General features: G+C 34.4%; 1 protein-coding gene across 10 annotated transcripts in view; it reads left to right on the forward strand.

The window, feature by feature from the left end:
- OXR1 (oxidation resistance 1) overlaps positions 1 to 17,299 on the forward strand; it is a 477,474-nt gene extending 460,175 nt beyond the window's left edge. For 7 of the 10 annotated variants that reach the window (XM_027849945.1, XM_027849948.1, XM_027849951.1 and 4 more), the window contains 6 exons: positions 1,137 to 1,217; positions 3,274 to 3,399; positions 8,155 to 8,307; positions 9,944 to 10,039; positions 11,672 to 11,745; positions 15,410 to 17,299. In XM_027849945.1, the coding sequence (XP_027705746.1) occupies positions 1,137 to 1,217; positions 3,274 to 3,399; positions 8,155 to 8,307; positions 9,944 to 10,039; positions 11,672 to 11,745; positions 15,410 to 15,545 (666 nt within the window). In that variant the 3' untranslated portion in view covers positions 15,546 to 17,299. The remainder of the gene's footprint in view (positions 1 to 1,136; positions 1,218 to 3,273; positions 3,400 to 8,154; positions 8,308 to 9,943; positions 10,040 to 11,671; positions 11,746 to 15,409) is intronic. The other 3 variants (XM_027849947.1, XM_027849953.1, XM_027849952.1) reach the window with 1 other exon arrangement.
- Positions 17,300 to 23,442: the final 6,143 nt, after the last annotated feature.

Below are 23,442 nucleotides of genomic sequence, written 5' to 3' on the forward strand. Positions count from 1 at the left end.
TCCTCTCTGTGACTGTCCCCAGTTTATCCCATATCTAGTTTATTTGTAGATAGTTGGTTATATGTTGCTTCCCCATTAAACTCTAAACTCCTTAAGAGCAGGGACTGTTTCTTGCCTTTTTTTTTTTTAATCCCAGGCATTTAACGCAGTGTCTGGCATGTGGTAAGTGCTTAGTAAATGCTAGACTTAACTGATGCTAGGACCACACATCGGAACTTATGGTACAGTAAAAACTGATAAGGAAGGCTGAATGCTAGAATCTTGTTATGGACATCTCTATGATATTCCTTTCTGAAACCTATATAGCTGCTTGTGTTAATTTGAAGGAACTGTTTTCACATATTTTTGTTTATTTGGGGTGGCAGTTTAGGAGTATCAGTGCCTCTTGTTATCTCAACTTGACCTGAAAAAAAGCCATTCCCCTCTTTAAGGAATAAACGGTTTATTAGATTGTTGTCTCTGAAATTTAGCTTTGTTCTGGTGCTTTCTTTATCTTCATTCTCAGTTTGGGCTTAAAATTAACTTTTCATATGGCTCTCTTGCTACCTCTTTTTTCCTCCAATATCTTTTGTATGATTATGTGTATATTTGACATCTTGCTGTGAAAGAAATTATTTTACCTGTTGTCATAGTGAATGCAGAATATGAGGTGCATTGGTTTCAAAGGAAGAATTTAAGGTACCATTTTATTTGTATATTTGGTCCTAAAAATTAATGTCAGCATCAACTTGTGATGTTTTGTTTAGTGTTTCCATTTTTTAAAATGCTGAAATACCATTTATTGAATGCAGTCTGTATATGAGATAGTCCATACAATAAATTCTCATTTATTTTGTATTAATTAGGTATAGTCCTTATACCTAATTATGTATAGTTTCATTCTATTTTGCTGTAGGTCTTGGGGCTTTTAATGTGTAGATACTGAATTTTATATATATTTTCACCATGAGTTTAACTATCCTGTGGTCTAGAGCCCCAGTTTAGAAAATATGTTAATACATATTTCTGATACTAACATTTTTGTTTTTATTGCAAAGCTTTCTCTTTCTCCCCATTATGATTTCTCCATTTTTTTTTCTGGCACCTCTTTTCTTCAATTGTCAGTGGAATTATTGTCTTCCTGTCTCCATATTCAGGTAGTGTCAGTGGCTGAGTATCACCGCAGGATCGATGCTCTAAATACTGAAGAACTACGCACACTCTGCAGACGTCTCCAGGTGCCCCCTTCAGTAGTTTAAACCCATTTTTCAGAGACTGAAACACTCTCTGTTTTTAGTGTCCTTCATCAGGACAAGTCCCATGTTTGGTGGATTTGTTTTGGCTGCAGCACTAAAATAAATAAATAAAGCAGGAAATTCCTTTTTTTTTTGTTAAACAATACAATAGTATTTTGAAGAGATATGGAATTACTTTTTCCATCTTTTCATTTTAAAAATATTCAAACATGATGTCAGAGGAATTTTCTGTCAGTCAAGATATGTTTTCATTACTCTCTTTTTCAGAGTGATGAGGACTTTTTTTTTTAGTTGTAGTTTAATATTGGAATCATACTTTTGGACTTTTGGGAATGAGTCTGTTAGGGAAAAAAAACTACCTAAGAGATACGATTCTTTGGAAAACAATTAGAAAATTTCATTTAAGGCTTATACTATACAACAAACAAGTTTAAACATTTGCCTTTTAAAATTTAGTGCCTTTCAATTTAATCAATAAAATAATATCAGTCCAATTCCCAGGAATCCAAAGGGGAAGATATTAAGTGTTCTTGGACCCCTCTTCTCATTGTCTTTGGAAAATTTCTTGAGGTATACACCTGGTTGACACTAGGTACATTTTAGAGTCTTATTAGATAAATGCACTAGAACTCGAAAAATGATTTGAAACTATATGAAATGGTCCTTGTGATTCTAAGAACTAGGAAGTGACATGATGAAACTTCTAATGTTCACTTTTTTTATCTTACAAGTAGTATCTATTCCTTTTTATATAGAAGAATGCTTTCCTGGCTTTGCTCTCTCTACTGATTTTTTTTCCTTTTTCTTCTAATGCTTCTAATGCTCTTTTGGGATTTTGGTTGTTTCATGTTTGTTTTTAAAATCACATCATCAAAATTAGGGTGAAGTATTATGATGATGGTGTGAAAGGCATAATGTTATTGTTTCTTATTAAGGAAACAGTACAGTTTTGGAAAATTTATTGGTTAAAGTTATTTTAAGATGTAAATACTGGGTATTTAATGAACAACGTAATTTAGCAACTTTAATCCCAATGTAGTTTTGTTGAACAGCACTTTTTTTTACAATTATAGTCGCCGAGTGTTGCTACATTTTAGTCATCTGCTCCAAATAGGATGCTGTATATTTCCCAAATTATTGCCAACAAGAGTGTGCTCAAGCAGCTTTTTAATAGTATACTTTAGTTTCTAATGTTAGTACATTTTGATATTCTAAAGTAACAGTGTTTTGTTGGTAAAGTCCTCTTGCACTTTAAGCAAGGATTGAACTGTATAAATTAATATCTTTTGAAATGTGTTTTTAAAGAATAAGATATTTTTATTCAGAAAAAATCCATTTATTGCATTTTAAAAATTGGTTTAGTTTCTTTTTAATTGGTTAATAAATAATAAGCATAGAATAGTTTTCAAAAAGTTAAACATTGTGGTCAAATTAAATTTTAAAATTCAATTAAAACCAATTTTTCTGACATGTGTTTTAGCATATTTTAGCTGTCAAAGGAAAGAGATTTATATGTTTTGTAAACATTTATTCTGAAAATAAAGGTGATGAGATAAAAATGAAAGCTGTATATGTATATAGCTTTGAATCGAAATACCCACGTAGGTAAAGGTAAGGTTAAGTTAAGGTTAGGTTAAGGTAAGGTTTATCATGAGTAAAAACTTCTTTTCATTTAAAGTCAGTAAACATTCTCCACTTTATGCAGAAACACCATAATATTAACTTGCTAAAAATTCAGCACTTTACTTAGCCCATCTTTATTTCTTGAAAGACTAGGAACATGTAAAAAATTTGTGTAAATGATTTTTTAAAATCTCCCATGTTAAAGAATGGGATAAGTAATATTTAAAATTAGGTTGAATAGCTCACTATTCTTAGCAGTATGGCTAGGTTTAAATAATTTTGTCACGTAGGATCCTAAAGTTTCAGTCAATTTCCTAAAGTATAAAAATTTAGAGATTTTTTCCAGAATGCTAAACAGTCTTTTAAGAGCATGTTATTATTTTATATTAATATGCTTTTGCTGTTTCCTTTTTAGATTACTACAAGGGAAGATGTAAACTCAAAGCAAGCTACTCCTGTAAAAGCCGACCTGGACTCTGAAGCATTTAGACCAAATCTCAGTGATCCAAGTGAATTGTTACTACCAGATCAAATCGAAAAGGTAAGAAATTAACCTAAAATGCTGTTAGCTAAACTGCAGATCACTGAACTTAATTTTTTCATTCTTGAACTGGGAATCTGTCCGTGATACTGCTTTTTTTTTTTTTTTTTTTTTGAGTTGACCTGAAAGTTAAAGCAGTTTTTTATTACTACTACTGCAAATAGTTCAGGAAATGGTGAACTGGCTCTTTTGTGTCCACACACACACACACACACACACACACACACACACACACACACACACAGAGTGAGTTTTAGTAATATCAAATAATCTCAGAGTGGAAAAGGTTGTCAGCCATCATCTAGTCTAAACCCACACTTCAGGCAACAGTCCCCTCTGCAACATTACTACAGATGAGTTTCTGCTTGACTTTCATTGATGGGTAACCCATTACCTCCTAAGGTAGTGTCTTCTACTTTTGAATAGCTCTAATTGTTAGGAAGTTTTTCCTCATGTTAAGTTGAAATCAGCCTCTCTGCAATTTCTACTCATTGTATATTCTGGGATCAAACAGAATTAAGTTTTAATTCTCTGCCATTCTACACCCATTCAGATATTTCAAAGAAATACCTAATGTTTAATATTCTCCAAATTAAACATCCCCTGGTCCCTTCAGCAATCCTTGTGTTTTATCTTCAGGTTAGTTGATGTTTTTCCTGTTTGTGCACCCATAAGCAGTGTATGGCAACAGAATTATAACCTCCCTTTTTCTGGTCACAGTTTCTCTTTTAATACTGAGATCATTTTAGCTTTTTTACTTCCATATCATCTTATTGACTCATTTTCAATTTGCAGTATGCCCTACACTCTCAGAAATTTTTTTCATGAATTATTTTTTGAGCCTGAGTCTAGATAGGACAATTTACAATTATATCTATTAAATTTCATCCTATAGATTTAGCCAACTATTCTAGGCTACAGAGATTTTTTTGCAACCTGACTTTGTCATCCAACTTGTTAGCTATACCTCTTAGTTTTTGTTTCATCTTCAGAATTGATAAGCATGCCTATATCAGAGTTGGGTTTTTTTTGTTTGTTTTGTTTGTTTTTTTAATATATTCAGGTATAGAGGAGCAAAGGCAAATCCGTTAAATACTTTACTAGAGACCTTTTCCAGGTTGACATCAGTGCATTACTACTTCTAGATTTAGTTCCAAATCTAACTAGCTACTGTGATTCAGCTCCCATGGTAGCATGAGAAACTATCTAAAGACCTTGCTGATACCTTAGTAAACTGTGTCTATAGTGTTTTCTGTATCAACCAATCTGGTTATTGTAAGAAATAGAAAAGTGCCTAGTCTGCTATATTTGATGAAGGCATGCTGGCTCTTGGTCACTACTGCTTGTTTTTCTAAATACTCACAATTTATCCTTCAATCAGTATTCTCTAGAATTTTGCCATGAACGTAGATAAAGTCAAGATCAGGAGCCTTGTGGTTAAAGGACTATGTTCTCTTCCCTTTTTTTCAAATCAAGACATTTCTATTTGCACTCCTCTGCAGGCCACTTCTCTTGCTTTCTTGTATTTCTCAAAGATCATTGACTCCATACGCAGAACCTCAGCAGTTCTCCCTAGGTCAGTCACTTCACACTTGGGCAGTTTGATGTTTTCTTAACATTTTCTCACTAGTATCAGGAATATCTAGAAGAGTTGAAATCTAAGATAACTAAGTCTTAGGATTATTGCCTTTGGTTGAGAGGAACTGAAGTAAAACAATATTTCAGCCAACTAGCATTTATTAAGTCCTGATTTATGCCAGGTCCTGTGCTAAATAAATGCAATATATTTTACTATTTCTTGCTTCTTTTAAATTATCTGTTATTTTTTTCATTTCTTTTATCTTTCTCTTATTTCCTGTATGAGAAAGTCTTTTTTTCCCTTGGCATTTATTAGCATCCCCAAGTCATCTTGAGGTTGAATATATTCATAGAGAATATATCCACATAGAATATACTATATCACAGAAGGCTTTAAAATTCTACCTTAATATCTTCTTCTCTAGAAGCTTTACATCTTTTCTTGGAAAATAGGAAAGAGAGAAATCATCTTAAATTGTATGGAGAAGTTCGCATAATTCAACCAGTGATGGAGAAGCCTTCAGAATGGGATTTATAAGATATTTCATGGGGCAACATGGGAATTTAAGTAGGTGATTAGAGCCTTAGGCATTAGAATAACCCTAATAATAAAAAAAATAACAAACCTGTACCTCTGGCTTTTATAGTGGTGTGACACTGATAATAAAAGAATACACATTTTATAACTTGTATGATATATACAAAACTGTCCCACTTAGAGGATCACTCATGATTGATTATGAAAAATAGGACATTTTTGGCCAAGTGTTTCAGTGTTCTTATAAATATATTAATTAGGAAGTATTTGCTTCTTTACCCACTTCCTGTCTGGACCCTGCATTCATTACTTTGCTATAGCACTTTATAACTTAGAAATAAACTGTGAGATAGGACATTTCATCTCATTTTATAAATAAGGAAACTGAGACTCAAATTAGTCCAAGTGGTGGAATTAGGATGAGAATTGAGCTTTTTCTGACTAGTTCAGTGTTCTTTCCGTAACTTCATGCTGCTTCTCATTCACTTTAGTTGGTCAGACATTTATTAAATGTCTTCTATATACCAGGCACTTTGTTAAGTGTTGAGGATATAAAAAGAGGCAAAAGACAGTCCCTGCCCTTGAGGAACTTACATTCTAATGGAGGAAACAACAAGCAAACACAAATGTACACAGCTATGTACAGGAAATAATTAAAGGAGAGAAGGTACTAGAATTAACAGGGTTTTGGAAAGGCTTTCTGTAGAATATGGAATTTTAGATGGTTATTAGAAGAAGCTAGAGAAGTCAACAGGTGGAGGTGTGAGGAAGGAGAACATTCCAGGCATGGCAGACAACAAAGAGAAAGTGCCTGGAACCAGGAGATGGAATGTCCCAATCATGGAAAAGCAAGGAGACCAGTGTCACTGGATTAAAGAGTGTTTAGGGGGAAGAAAGTGTAAGAAGACTAGAAAAGTGGAAGGGGGACAAGTTAGGAAGGGACGTGAATGCCAAGCAGAGGATTTTGTGTTGGATCATGGAGGTGATAGGGAGACACTGGAGTTTATTAATTGGAGGTTGGGAGAGTGGGAAGGGAACCGTGTGTTACATGGTCAGACCTGTGTTTTAAGAAAGTCACTTTGGCAGTTGAATGGAGGAGGATGGACTGGAATAGGGAGAGCCTTGTGCCAGGTAGACCAACCAGCAGGCTATTGCAGTAGTTTAGGTGTGTGGTAGGTAAAAATCTGAAATAACTAAAGAAACAAAGGTTCAGGCTTCTGAGCATATTGATTTATTAAGCATTGCAGCTTGGCTGTGGTTCCCAAATGCAGGGGGAGACAGATTTTTATACATTAAAAAGAAACGACAGAATATAAACCAGGGTACAAGATTAGGTAATTTGATTTCTCATTGGAGGAAAGATTAAGGACATTCCAGGTTGGAAGGGGGTTGAGCCCGAGTTTCTGGAGTTGGGAGTGGGGAGAGCGAGCAGGTGGATTTAACTGGACGTGAAACAAGATGTCACTCAATTCCTATGATGAAGTGGAATTTACAGGAAAATGGAACTTAAATCTCAGAATGGAATCAGTTTGGTTCACACAATTCCCACAGTTCTCTCAGCTGTGAGGAGATAAGGGCCTGTACTAGGATGGTGATCATATTACAGGAGAGAATAGGGGCTATTTGAAAAATGTTAGAAAGGTGAAATCGGCATACTTTGGCAACAGTTTGGATATGGAGGGTGTGACAGAGTGATAAGTGACGTCTAGGTAGTCAATCTAGGGAACTAGGAAGACGGTGGTGCCCTCTATACTGATAGGGTAGGGATAGGGGTAGGTTTTGGGGAAAAGATGATGAGTTCAGTTTTTGAACATGTTAAATGTAAGTCTACAGGACAATCCAGTTCAAGATGTCTAAAAAGCAGTTGGAGTTGTGAGTCTGGAGATTAGGAGAGAGGTTAGGGCTGGTTAAGTAAATTTGAGTGTCATCAGCATAGAGATGATACTTTAAATCCTTGGGAGTTGATGAGATTACCAAGTGAAGCAGTACAGAAGGAAAAAAGAAGAGAGCCTAGGACAGAGTTCTGTGGGACATCCACAGTGAGTGGGCATGACCTCAGTGATGATCCAGGGGAGAAGGAGCAGTCAAGATATGTAAGCGTTTCAAGAGAGAGTAGTCCTGAAAACCGAGGGGGAAAAAAAAGATTATCAAGGAGAAAGAAGTGATTGGCAGTGTTGGCAGTGTTGAAGGCTTCAGAGAGGTCAACAATAAGGATGAGGATTGAATATTGGCCATTGGATTTGGCAATTGAGATCATTGGTAACTTTGGAGAGCAGTTTCAGTTGAATAAGATTGGCAGCTAGATTGTAGAATAAAGAGGGTGGGAGGAGGGAAAGTAGAGGAACTATTATAGATTACTCTCTCAAGGAGTTTAGCCAGAAAGGATAAAGAAATATAGGACAGTAGCAGAGATGGAAGGAAAGTGAGGATGTTTTTTGAGGTTGGGAGAGACATAATTTTCTACTGTTAGTAGGCAGTAGGGAAGGAGCCAGTAGTCAGGGACAGATTGAAGGTAAGTAAGAAAGTGGGGATAATAAAGGGACAGTCTGCTGGTGGTGAGTTTCCATATGGCATATGTAGCAGGACCATACCAAAAGGTGGTAGCTATTTAAATAATGTTAATACTTTGTTTTCCATAGCTCACTAAACATCTTCCACCACGAACCATTGGCTATCCTTGGACTCTTGTCTATGGTACTGGGAAACATGGTACCAGTTTGAAGACTTTATATCGAACAATGTTGGGTTTGGACACACCAGTGCTGATGGTGATTAAAGACAGTGATGGCCAGGTATGAAAAGGATGATAGTGGATAATAATAGCATCTATTTCCCTGGATTGTTGTGAAGATCAAATGTGACTAAAATTGTAAAAGATTTAGTACTATGCCTAGCACATAGGTGCTATATAAATCATTGTTGTTGTTATTATTATTTAAAAAGACTTAACCATTAATACATCAGTCTAACAATTTAACACATGATCATATTATCTCAGTGCAATCAGATTTAGGTATATAAAAGAGTAGAATACATGGATTAAAATGAACTATTGAAGTTTGCATTATATAATGAAAGGGAAAAGGCAAAAATAGTAAAAAAAAATTTTTTTAAATAATTTTTTAAAAAATCAAACTTATTACAGTAGTCTTTTTAAAGAAATTGCAGAGATAACCAAAGCCATAGCCATTTTTTTCTCCTAAACAAGAGAAAAAAGTCATAAACAGATGGATAATTGACCTGATATTTAGTTCCTTGACTAAAATATTTGCTAGGAAAAAATGCATGCAAAAAATCCTTGTGAGGGGAAGGGATGCTTCACCCTGATATAAATCCCCTCATCTAACTTAATTCTATTTTACAGTGATTTGCTTCATTTAGATAAACTTTACCTATTCTAGTTCCACAGTTCTGTTTTACTTGTCAGAATAAGTAAAACCTTATAGAAATTATTTTTCTTGTACTTGAATGTACAAATTGAGGTTTTGGAATTAGAGATAGTTAGGAGATTTTTTTTTTTCCTGATGCTTTTAGCACACAAATTTTAAGGTTATACTATAAGGATACCAGAATACTCTTTTCTGTTCTATTTCCTGTGTCTTCAATTAGTGTAAAATAATATGATAACCTATAATTCACTAAAGTAGTAATTGTGTTTTCTATATCTAATGATATAACTATATTCTTAGATTCCTTCAAGTGATTTTAGCCCCTGGATAAATTTATTGTCCAGTAAAGTGTCAAGCATTTCTTTATTGAAGTGGTGGCATTCTTTTTTTCTTTTTGTTGTAGTTTTGATATTTGAATATCTATGTCATTAGGCCCCATAGAAAGATTTTATACAATACAACACAATTTTTGTATTCTGGGTGGTTAAATTTGAAGGTATCCAGACACATGTATTTTGTTAATATATATTGGTTATGCATACTAATGTCACATATCATTTAATAATTTTTATAGTTAAGGTTAGAATTTTAGGGCCAGAATTAGATAATTAGTTTTTATTGCTTACATTTAGATAACTAGTTTTTATTCTTTATATTTCAGGAAGACTTGAGTTCAAATATAACCTCAGAAATTTTCTAGCTATGTGACCTTGGGAAGGCCACTTAAATCTCTGTTGGCCTCATTTTCCTCATCTGTAAAATGAAATAATATTTGTAAAACACTTAGCACAGTGTCTGGAACATACTGGCTACTATATAAATGTTTTTTATTATTATTATTATTACAACATGGGATATTCTACCAACATTCTACTTTTCTCTCTACTGAAATATGTGTAGTTTGTTACATTCTGACCATGTTTGCTATGATGAGGTATCATAAAGAAGAACTGAGAAATATAAATTATTTTACAATTTATAAGTTTACTTGATATATAGATTCGTCCATGCTAATTTAGCTTTTGCTTTTTCTATATAGGTTTTTGGTGCATTGGCATCAGAACCATTTAAAGTGAGTGATGGCTTTTATGGTACTGGAGAGACCTTCGTTTTTACTTTTTCTCCAGAATTTGAGGTAAAGATACATGTTAAAATTGTATTTATTAAATACTATTACAAACTTTATTTCATGGAAAAATATTAATTTGAGGAATATGAGTCTTGAACTGACAAAAGAGTTTTGATTTGTTAGGTGACTATAGGATTTTACAACCTGTAGATTAAAGGATAAACTTATTCAAAGCTAACAGTTAAGTTGAATTCAACACTCAATAGTATTGAGTGTCCCTGTGTAGTGAGTTTATGGCAGTATATACTTTTTATGTCAATTAGTCTTCCGAAGTTTAAAGCTTTTTTGTTCGAGGTAGTTGTACAATATAACCAATAATTTAAAATGATCTCCCCAAATTCTAGTTTTTCCAAATTAAATGAAAATAACTTGTTGAAAAGGCTTGAATTAACATAATTAGTATTTTAATGATAATAATGATATTCTTAACACTCTAAATATATCTTCTCAAATGGGTTCCTTTACATAATGGGGTGAGGTTGAGACCCGAAGTGATTAGAGGAATGATGGTGCCCTTAATAGTGATAAAGAAGTTTGGGACAATAGATAACGAAGTTCTGTTTTGGAAATGTTGAGTTTAAGGTGCCTGTGAACATACATTTCAAAATGTTTATTAGGCAATTGGTGATGTGGACATGGAGCTCAGACTAGCACTTTCCATATCCATATCATCCACATCCACATACATATACATACATACATACACACATACACACACATACACATGGATGTATGTGTATATACATGTGTATATATGTGTATGTATATACATACATATATTCATATACATATATACACACACATCTGAGAATCACCTGCATAAAGATGATAATTGAACCCATGGGAGCTAATTAGATCACCTAGTGTTAGTGAGATAACGAAGAGGAAAAGAGAAAATGACCCAGGACAACTTTGGGGAATGACCATGGTCGTGAATGAAGATCCAGCAGATGTGACAGAGAAATAGTGGTCAAATTGAAAGAGAACCAAGAGATAGAAAATGTTAGCTCCTTGAAGGACTATCTCACTTCTGTTTTTGCATCCCCAGTACTTGACACACAATAGGTGCTTAATAAATAATTATTAATAGATTTTATTGTCCCTGTACCATAAACACAGTTATGATTCAAATTATAAAAGTGTACCAGATCAATGGCTTCTTCATAATTTGTTCAGTGTCTTACTAAATGCTTTCCTAGAAAAAAAGATAATGCTTCTTGCCTTCTAAAGAGCCAGCAGTGATTAAATTGTACATAAGTAACTAATACAAATCAAAATATGAGAGATACTGAAGTCTGTGGCTGTTTTCTGTCATAGTGCTTGGCAACTGTAATGTATTTAATGAATAGTTATTGAATGAATGACCTCTTTCAGATGAAGGAGAAAGCATTACTTTTTGAGGAGATTTGTAAAGATAGAACCATTTGTTCCTCCTCTGTGTCCAACCCCCAAACCTCCTCTTAGCTAAGTTGAATAACTATGCTTTGTCTGATAATTGCTATTAGAGTTTGACTATTTTAAAAATTCTACGTAATTGCATAAGTTTCATGATTATTTTCATCCATTCTGCATTTGTTTATACATTCTTGATTCTAGAAAATAAAGTTTATCTAAAAATCATTATTTTCTTTTTATTAGATCTTTAAATGGACTGGAGATAATATGTTTTTTATCAAAGGAGATATGGATGCCCTAGCTTTTGGTGGAGGAGGGTAAGTCACCTGAAGTATATACCATAAAAATCCTTTAAAAAAAATCAACTCTAGGTTACTAAATTGTCACTTTAGGAATTTTTTATAAAATTTATAGATTTTTATTTCAGTTTTTTAAAAATAAGATTTTTTAATATTTAAATTATACTTAGCTGGACAAACCTGTTAAGATTAATTTCTGTAATATACCAATAAAAGTATACTCATGGATGGATGGATGAACAAATTCACTTTTAATTGAACTAAGCATTGTGCTTAGGTAACTAGATTGAGTGATAGTTTATAGATCAGAATTTTATTGTTCTTGTCCAAAGACCTTGGAGGGTGAGACAGTTTGTCTATTAAAATAAAAATGTGTGCAAAATAAAGATGTGAAGTAATTTGTTTAAATAGTTCAGTATCTTTATATGTATATATAATGTAGCCCTCACTGCAGTTTCAAATATACTTCATTAAGATTGAAACTTATTTTGTAGAAAAAGAGTTGTTTCTATATTATCTCTAAAGGCTTGGTTGACAATTTTAGAACACAGAAGCTTTCTTTTCTTGAAAATTTCCCCAAATTACTTGAAATCTTGATTTTCTTCATATATAAATAAAGTGAACATTTCAGTGGCATTCAAGGGCCAAATTAATGAAGTTAATTTAATCATTGTAGGAGTCCTTTAATGACCTGATTTTCAGAATTCCTGAGTTTTATTTTCATTATTTTCTCATATCTCATCAGTTTTTCTCAGTTTAAATGCAACTTTCTTTCCTACTATCTCTCCTCTCCCCCCTCCTCCCACAATTCCCTACCATAACTTGATTATCACGTTAGGTTTCTCTTTTCTTTCTTCTCAAGCCAGTGCTCAAATATCCATCTGCTTTGTGTGCTGTCACTTACTTTGTTCCCTCATTGGCCCTGAGAAGAAGGGAATCTTTTCTCAGGCTCCCAAGTTGTTTATATGCAGATAACCTAGATATTTTATCCTTTACAGCTGATTTTTGAGCATTATGGTATGAGTCCTATTTCACTTACAAACCAATATTAAGGAAGACTGAAAAAATAGATTCTAGGCCATTCCATTCCCCTTTCTTCCCCCCTCCGAACACACAAATATTTTCTACTTTCCTTAGAAATATAAAGCAGCTCTTTTTTTTCCTTCAGAAGAGAATAAGTGAAAGCAAGTGTAGAAATTATGTAGTAGTATTTTTCAAGGAGTTTGGCTCCGAAAGTAAGGAGACAGGATGATAGTGGGTATTTTTTTAGGATGAGAGAGGCTTGAGCATGTTTGTAGAGGCCGGATTTGAACTCAGGACCTCCTGGTTTCAGGGCTGGTGCTCTATCCAGTGAGCCACCTGGCTTCCCCACAATGTCTATATTTAAAGCCTTTACTACTTTGTAGGATCTGTAAGGTTAGTGCAGTACTACTGAATAGTACATTATAGGTTAAATAGATTTTTTTGTGGGCTGCCATAGACACTGACCAGTGTATTTACCACAACCGTTTTCTAAACACCCCTTGTCCTAAAAAGCAATTTTTGGAATGAGATCATCTATTCATAAATTTGGGGCTTCCTGTACCATCAGATGAAAGAGATTGTCTATATGATGGTGCAACAACTGTTTTTAAGACCATTTCTACCCTGGATTACCTCTAAATCAATCAGGTTTGAACATACATTGTTACTAAGTTTACTTACTTTGGAGGATTTTTTTTTTTACTTAGTTGCCATCTCAAAATAATAGCTATTTTTGACAAAGAGACTTCTTTTCACATCAGATCCATACATGAAGAGCCTTCTCAAGCTAGACCCTCTGCTAAAGGACTTGAGGTGATAATGCCATTCTTACAAAATTTTGAATCTATTGGTCAGAGTAAACTCAGGTTCCAAAATAAAAGCTCTTGTCAGAAAACTACAAGCTTTTGAATTTGAATCTATATAAACCTTTTTGACCTACATCTTTTGAGATATAACCATATTTTCTTACCTTAGATGATTTGGGCCTTCCAAATATACAAGTAAATTCTATCTTTATCATTAAATGAACCCAGTTCATATTCTTTAATGCAATGGAAGATCTTAACACAAATGTAAGACAAGACATCATGATGATGATGATGATGATGATGATGATAAGTATTTATATAGTGCTTTAAAATTTGCAAAGTGCTATACAAATAATATTTTATTTGATCCTCACAACAACCCTGGAAAGTTATTATCTCCATTTTACAGATGAGGAAACTGAGGCAGACAGGGTAAGTAATTTGTCCATGGTCACACAGCTAATAAGTGAAAAGGGCTAAATTTGAGCTCAGGTCTTCCTTACTCTAGGTCCAACATTCTGTACACAATGCCACCTAGCTCCATCTACCTCAGAGGCTAATTGAGTTATATAACAGACTATTTTTACGTGTAGTTATATTTCACATGATTTTGCTCTTCTGTCTGAATGTGTAATAGTATGACATGTAACATGTAACACCTTTATTATGTTAAATATACAATTGTATATTTAAGTTCATTGTATCTTAATAAATCCATCATTCTGATTAACTCATTCAGTTCCTAAATCCAGATATCTTCCCCTTTCGTATTACCTTCCTGTACTCTGTGTATTTACATGTTTTCTCCTTTATTAGAATGTGTGCTCTTTAAGGGCAGAGACTGATTTTTACCTTCCTTTGTTATCTCCGCTGTTTAGCACAGTGCCTGGCACATAGTAAGCACTTAATGAATGCTTATTGACTGAATGTTGATTGATTGACTGTAGACGGACTAAATGAAACTAAATCAGACTAAAAGAAAGTCAGTGGATAAAAAAAATGAAGTGTTACAAAAATGTCCATCTTTTGTTAACTACTTATATTTTTTAATAGATATTCCCTAGCATAACAACTTTGAAATAATATAGTGATTAGTAGTTTTTGTTTGTTTTGCATAATAATACTGCACAACAAAACAATTGGTTTTCCTCACTACTCTCTTTGTACTGCAATCTGTCCTTAATACTACTTGCTAATTAATCTTCATTTGTCATAGATAAGATAATTTCTCTGCTTAAAACCCTTTAATAGGTTCCCTTTTTCCTACCAGATAAAGTACAAACTCTAGTTTGGCATTTAAGACCTTTCACTATCTGATGCCTCCATACTGTTGTATCCTTACAGCGTACTCCCAGTGCTTTGCTCTAGTGGCTAGAGTTTGACTGGAGTCTAGCCAAACTTAACTGCTCAATCTTGTACATGCGCAGTGCTCCCAACCATTGGGCTATATTTAGTGCCATTCGCTATGGCTACAAATGCTTTCCTTATCCCCCACCCCATCCCATATCTCCACCTTTGGAAATGTAAGGCTTTCAGGATCTACATCAAATTGTACTAATGCATATATGTTATATGTTATAACTTATGTTATATGTAAGTTCCATCGAGGCAGGGACCACATCCTTTTGTATCTGTTCCCAACATCTATCACAGCATTTTTACACAGATCCTTAAAGATATAATGCCTCATGATGTGAAAGCACCAAGAAGGTATAGAATAATGGAGTAGGGAATGACAGTAAACTGAAAATAGCCAATGAATATTTTGGGAGTTGTTGACAGTTTAGGTGTGTAACTTTATTTTTGTTAACTATTTTTAAAATTCTTATAATTTTTTTTTTCTTTTGCAGGGGAGAATTTGCGCTTTGGCTTGATGGGGATCTCTACCATGGTAGAAGTCATTCCTGTAAAACATTTGGGAACCATACACTTTCTAAAAAAGAAGATTTCTTTATTCAAGACATTGAAATATGGGCTTTTGAATAACTACTGTTCTTACCAGGATAATGCCCCAAACCTGACATGGACAAGCGTAGTTGGGAAAGTTCATGAAGCAATATAATGTAGCATGTCACTAACTATTTTAGATGAGTCTGTGTCACCATTTATTTAGGTATAATTTTGGAGGTTTTTTAAAATCATGTTCCTACCCCTGAGTTCTTAAGGTGTAATACTTATCTAGTGCCATGTGGTATAAATAACTTGCAGTTTGACTGCAGTTTAACAAAGGAGTGGCCACTCCATCAAAAATTTGTATCATCACAATCTCTCTGATGTTAGTGCTGCTATGTTGAACTTCCATCTAGTTAATTTTTAAAATTAAAATTATATTGATTCCTTTAAAAGGAATAACATATGTGGGGCGTAGATTGAGATTATAAGTAATGATAGACTATAGTACTGCTGAGGTTGAGAGTGACCAACTTGTATTGTAGAACCAATACATAAAAACCTATATGCCAAATTAAAGGATACTGTCTAGTTTTACTTCACTTGAGTATAACAGCACCATTTATTTATTTAGAAGGCATTCTCAATTCCATATTCGAAAAAGTGAAATGAGGGAAGAATGCTGACTATATTAGACCATATTATACTTGCAGGTTTGGGGAAACAACACTATTGGACTCTGTTAAAAAATTGTAAAACTGCAAAGGAGTATGAGAACTTAATGATTCTATTTGGTTTAATATATTAAGCAAGAAAATATAGTATTAACTTATTTGTAGCTTAGCAGGGCATTATCTGAAGTACAAAGACATGCATAGACATGCAAAAACAAACACATGCATATTTCTTCAGCATAAAATATCAGATATACTATTTTATGGTTTTGTTGTTTTAGCCTTGTTGCACTTCAAATCCAAAAATATAGTTTATTCTTGTCCAAAAAAGAAAAAAAATGTGATTTTAAAAAATTGAGTGGATATATGTTGTAAATTACAGTTAGCACCAGCGCTAATAAAATGGGTCATGTACTATAGTAGACAATATTGTAACTCAATAGATTCGTGGAATATGCAAATTTACTGTCGTGACCTCAAGAAAAAAAACTGGCAGGCTAGAATATACCAGTAGTTCTTGTCCTCTTTTGTAGGAAAATCAGTAATAAACCATTGTGGCAATAACAACTCATCAAAACAGTTCATTTCAAAGCTTTTATTCTGTGTTATGCAAAAAACAAACAAAAACTGCTGTTATACATGTGACAGTGACTTTGTGCTGAAACTTCAGCTATTCCAGTTGAACATTGTATATTATCTTGTAAATTAATGTTTAAAGTTAGTTTTGTTCTTATAGAAAGTGTTGATTGACAGGTTGCTTATAGCACTTTAAATTATTCTAAAAATGGAGTAAAAGCCAGCTGTGTGGGCTTACGTAGATGTAGTTGTATAGCACTTCAGTATATTTAGTTCTTTTGAAAGTTAAATACATAGCTGAAGAAAACTTACTGCTAGGGTAATTAATAGGAGCAGATGCTTTGTCATAGTATGCTATTGCTGAATATGAATGGAAATACAGGATATCATTTTCTTAATTGTCTATGTAAATCTCTTAATATTTGTTAGAAGCTAGTAACAGTATATAGATTAAATGTTTACAATATAAGGAACTGTAAATAAATATCAACTTTTTCTCCTTTGGTCTTCCACAGCAGTATTATTGTCTTTGTGGAGTTAAGACTAAATAATCCTGTAATGGATTTCAATTACAATAAGGCCATAGTGATGTATAGCAAATAAAAGTAAAATATATGTATAAAAATTTGAGTTGCAATTTATTGAAGTCAGTCAATAGTCATTTATTAAGTGCCTACTCTGGGCCAGGCACTATACCAAGTACTGGAGATAACAAAAAAGAGGCAAAAAACACTCAAAGAGCTCACAGCCCAATGGGGGAGAAAGTATTCAAACAACTATGTGCAAACTATACAGGATAAATGGGAAATCAGCAGAAGAAAGGAACTAGAATTGAGAGGTATCGGGAAAGGCTTCTTGTAGAAAGTGGGATTTTAGCTGAGGCTTGAGGGAAGCAAAGAGGCTGAGATTAGCAGGTAGAATATCTATATGTGGGGGATAGCCAGTGAAAATCTCTGGAGTCAGGAGATGATGTATCTTGAGTTAAATTGTGAAGTTAAGAAGTGAGTGAGAGATAAGGGGAAGTGCTTATTCTAGATGACCTTCTCAAAGAATTTAGCCACAAAAGGGAGGAGAAATAGGAGATGACAGTGGGAATGCATAAATCAAGTGAAGGTTTTTTTAGGGATAAGGGAGACATGTAGGCAGTAGGGAAGCAGCCAGTAGATAAAAACAAAAGATAATGAGAGTGGGGATGACAGAGGAGGCAATTTGCTGGGAGAAGATGGGATAGAATAGGATCTTTGTGTATGTAGAGGGGTTTGACAATTAGACCACCTCATTCATTATGTGAAAGGTTAAAGTTGAGATCATGGCAGAAGTCATCTGTAAAATGAATTGAAGAAGGGACAAGAAGATGCTCTCCACAGTTGGCCTCAGTTTTTTTCAGTGAAATATGAGGTAAGATTTTCAGTTGAGATATAGGGGGGGTTATGGGAGGCTGGTACTCAGGAAGAAGTTGTACACCAGGGCAAGGGGTCTCAGACTCATACTAGCAGGGAAGGGGTAAAACAGAATTGCCAAAAGAATGGCTGCCATCCGTCAGGTTGGTGGGCCGCTACCTAGTTCTGGGTCACAGACCCAGGGTATTCTGCAGTAAGGAATGGAGAGTAGTAACTAGGACAAGAATCCCAGACCAAGAAGGACTCTGCAGTTCTGTCACTGAATAAGCAGAGTTTCTCAGTTGGCTGGTAGTGCAGCAATCTACTATTGCTCAGATCCAAATCTAGGTCAGTAACTTGTAGAGTTCAGACCAATAGGCAAGTGAACAGACTTTGCAGTGGATAAGACTTTTTTATATTACTGAAAGCTTGCAGATCCCCGGACTGAGCCATCCCTGAGGTCCTGGAATAACAAAATACTTAACTCAAGAAAACAGCAACCAGTCCAGCCCAGAACTTCCCTCCAAAATACACAAAACTTGCCCCCTAACATCAAATCTGAAGTCAGGAGGTAGGCTGGAAACAAACAAAACAAATAAAAATATTACCATAAAACACTTCTATGGTGACAGGGATACTTAAGACACAAACGTGGCAGAGAATGACTTTAAAATATCTACAAAGACAAAAAATAAGAGAACACACAGCTTAGGCACAGATTCAATGAGAATTCTTGGAAGAGATGAAACGAGTTTTAAAATATTTTATAAATGAAATGAGTGATAGAAGAAACAATAGAAAAGAAAATAGATCCATGGAAAAAAAGGATTGGAAAGGGAATTAAAAGCCTATCACAAGAGGTACAAAACCTGACTCAAGCAACAAAATATCTGAATGGACCAAACAGAAGCAAATGGCTTTGTGAAATAAGAAGAAATGTTAAAACTAAGTCAAAAGACTGAAAAAATAGATGAAAATGTAAGGTATTTTCATAGCAAAAACAACTGACCTGTAACATAGATCTAAGAGAAAAGGTTAATTCATTGGTCTACCCAAACACCATGACCAAGAGTCTACATATCCTAAAGAATAAAAAAAAAAAATTCCCAGATTTCTCAGGACCAGAGGGCAAAATGGAAAGAGAAAGGATCCAGTGCTCCTCCTCTAAGCCCTCAAATGAAAACTGTTATGAATTACAGTGAAATCTGTATCTTCCAGGTCAAAGGTAAAATACTGCAAGCAGCCCGAAAGAAAGAATTCAGGTACTGAAGAGTCACAGTCTGGGTCAGATGACTTAGCAATCACCATAATGAAGGAACATAGAGCTTGGAATTTAGTGTTCCAAAGGATAAAAGTTTACACCCAAGAAAACTTATGTAGCAAAACTGAGTATTATGCAGGGAAATGAAATTTTGATTAAATAAAGGACTTGCAAGCATTCCTGATCAGAAGACCAGAAATGAGTAGAAACTTTAAAGCTCAAACACAGGAATGAAGAAGAACGTAAGTAATAAACATGAATGAACAATTTTAAGAGACTAGTGTATAAATTGCTTATATCAAATATGGTCCTCTATGAACCCTTTTTTTAGCAGGGGTCATAGACAGGAGTTCTGGGAGTGGTTTTGTTATGTCTTAATGATCTTCAGGATGGAAAGAGGTGAAGACGAATATACTACGGGGAAGGTAAAGGAACATTAGAGAAAATTATCCCACATAATCAATGTGTGCAATTAGATATCGATACAAACAAGAAAGGAGGGGGGTGGGGAGAATGATTGATTGAATGATTAATAATTGAACACACAGTTCAGTACAGAAATAACATTTCACTCAATAGGGAAATGAGGGAAAGAGGTAAATGGAGAAGGGAGAATGGGAGAGGTGGAGTTAGGGAGAGACTGCCTAAGCGAAACAACTTCTAAGGTTTTATCCAAAAGAAAAAAAAAAGAATGAGACTCTGAAGAGGTGCCCATCAATTGGAGAATGGCTGAACAAATTATGACACATAAGTGTGATGCAATAATATTGTTCTGTAAGAAATGATAAAAAATTCAGAAAATCCTGAGAATACTTACATGAACTGGTTGGGAGTGAAGTGAACAGAACTAGGACAACAGTTTATGCAGTGACATTACGGTAGAGACAAACCACTTTGAAAGAAGTAGGGGCTCGGATCAACATAATGACCCAGCCAAGATTTAAGAGGACTGATGTTATCTCCTTTCTGATAAGTGAAACATGCAGAATGAGGCATATTTTTTTGGACAAGGCTGATGCAAAAGTTTGTTTTTCTTGGTCATAACATGTTTGTAATGGGTTTTGTTTTCTTTCATTTTCAGTTGGGGGTGGTGGGAGAGGTAATGAGGTAGGAGGATGAGAAGGTAGATTTTTACTAATTGAAAAAACATAAAAAACAGGGAATGGGTTTGGCATAAAGGGTTTCAGAGTCACTGAAATGGGGAAGAAGTTTGTTAATCATTGTTGAATTCAGGAAACTTACTAATATTACTGGGAGTTCAGCCTCATGGTTGTATCCTCTTAGGGTGTTACGCAGCTCAGAGGACTAGTGGAGAGAGCTGATAGAACAAAATTTCCGTCTTATCCCTGTAGTCAAGCCAGGTGAGAGGATGCATAGAGGGAGCAAATTGAATAATTTGTTGTTTATTTTTGTATATCTAATCTTTCATTAAGCATAATGTTATCTTTGGCCTATAAGGGTGCCGCAAATGACCTTGAGTAGGGAATAAACAAACTGGCCCACAGGTCAAATCTGGCCCTCGGCCTGTTTTGTTACAGACCATGGGATAGTAATGGTTTTTACTTTATTAAGTGGTTGTGAAACATCAAAAGAAGAATATTTTGATACATTAGCATTATATGAAATTCAAATTTCAGTATCCATAAGCAAAGCCCTATTGCAACACAGCTATGTTTATTTACATAAGTATTGTCTATGGCTGCTTTTGCACTACATAGGCAGTCAAGCAGTTGTGACAAATCATTTGTGGCATTCATCACTTCACATTTGCTCAGTGGACTGCAGGTTGCAGCGACACAGTTATAACAACAGCATTTCTAGTGATATATATGAATATATATATATATATATATGTATATATATATAATTGTATCATTGTACCACAACATTTAATCATTTTTTGTTACCAATGCAAACCCATAATATCAAAATAAGAGAATAAAGTTTTTATTATGATTTTTTGAGCTCAGGGTTAAGATTGATTTTTTTTTTATGAATGAGAACTGCCTTCAACCACTATTATTGAACTCTAATGGAAATTAGCTTTTGCTGCAGATTTGATAATATTTCATAATGAATTCAGCCTAAAATTATGAGATAAAACAGTACTTATATGCAAAACATACTGTGATAGTCAATTCAATAACAACTGACATTTGAATCACAAATAATGTTAAACTGCTTTATAACTTCCTAAGCTATCAAAAGTTAAAACAAGAAACATCTCTGTTCCCACACAGATTTACAGGGGATATATTTTCTGAACTCAAACTAGAGTTCCAGCATTGTTTTTCAGGCTTCAATGCAAGTTTTTCCTATTTAAAAATCCATTTAACTATGTAATTGAGGAGCTTCTACTTAACTTTAAAATGCTTTCCAAATGATGAATATGCTCAATTAAAATCATATGTCATAGATTGATATTAGTATTTGGTAGTGCCTATCTATGGAAAGGCATTTTCAAAGATGAAATATGCAAATCTCATTACAGATCAGCATTAGCATGAATATTTGCAATTGATTTTGGTGATAGGAGACACTAACTTTGAACTGTTCAAAAAATAATTCTATTCTCATTAGTAGACCTGTATTACAGAAAAAGTCTACTCTGTCATTATTATTGTGTTTTGAAGTTAACCAATAAACATTTGTGGAAATTTATTTTTTCCCTTGCTATATAAGTACCTACGTAATATCTTTGATTTTGTCTCTTGGCCTGCAAAGTCTAAAATAATTACTATTCAGCCATTTACAGAAAAAAAGTCTGCTTACCCCTGAACTGCATTTTTGGAAGTCAATAATGGGAGTCACAATTTCAGGAAAATGTGATTAATTGTTAACCTTGATTCAAGTTTACAACTATATATTTACCTATAAGCCTAGATTTGTTAAGGAACATATTTGCAGAGTCACGGTGGCAGGTGAAAGATGAAATGACTGAGGAAGGCAAAGGTTTTGCCCAGCTCTTCCAATACAGGTCCTCCACAAAGATCTGGAGATCCTGTCCTGATGAAGAAATTTAAGAAAAAAATCACAGTGAATCATTTTTTCCAGCCTAGATTGTCATTTCTACTTTTACAGCTTCTCTCTTAACATCTTTTTCTCTTCAGTCACACAGTCAACCCTCTAATTTTGTTCCTTACCTTTCACCTGAACTATTACAATAGAGTTTAATAAGTCTCTCTGCCTTAAATGTCTCCCCATTTCAATCTATCCTCCAAACAGTAGCCAAAGTGACTTTCCTAAAGCATGGTTCTGACCATGTCAGGTACCTTCTCAGTAAACTCCAGGGGTTTCCTATTACCTTCAAGAACAAATACAAGGATGTTTTTGAACATTTAAGTCTCTTCAGAATCTGGCCCCTTCTTCCCTTTCCAGTCTTCCCCTTCATGCCCTCTACAATCCAGCCATACTAGTTTACCTGCTTTTATTCACATACAACTTTTCATCTCCCATCTACACATCTTTATGCCAGTCATCCTCCATGCCTGGAATGCACTTTCTGTTTGAATTCTTGGGTTTCTACAAGACTCAGCTGAAACACCACCTTCCAGAAGAAGTCTTTACTAGTTCTTGTGCACCTCTTCTCCCTCTACCTTCTCCCTTCTTTCTAACATTATCTTCTGTCTACTCTGTATGTATGTTGTATGTACCTTTCATATAAGTGTTATCTCCAATGTAAGCAGCTTGAGGGCAAGGACTGCTTTTGCCTTTTTTTGAATCCCCAGCCCTTGGCACAATGTCTGTCACATAGTGAGCAGTTAATAAATGCTTATTGTTTAATTGAGTAATTGATACCTACAATGATAAAATCCATTTTGCAAGAACACCAAAACCAACTGAAAGTGTTCTATTGCTAGCTAGTTGGAAACACAAGGTTCCCAGCAGACATGTTTTCTACAAGTATGAGGTAATGTAGAGGAGAGAGTTAAAGATAACTCTTAAGGTTATAGATATGGGAGATGGGATAAATTCTATTCCTAGCAACAAATTAGGGTGCAGCTAGATGGCACAGTGAATAGAGCACTGAACCTGGAATCAGGATACTCAACTTCCTGGATTCAAATCTAGCTTCAGACACTTACTATCTGTGTGAACCTGGT

Source organism: Vombatus ursinus, unplaced genomic scaffold (genome assembly GCF_900497805.2).
Source record: "Vombatus ursinus unplaced genomic scaffold, bare-nosed wombat genome assembly UNPS02008961.1, whole genome shotgun sequence".
Classification (NCBI taxonomy): Eukaryota; Metazoa; Chordata; class Mammalia; order Diprotodontia; family Vombatidae; genus Vombatus; species Vombatus ursinus.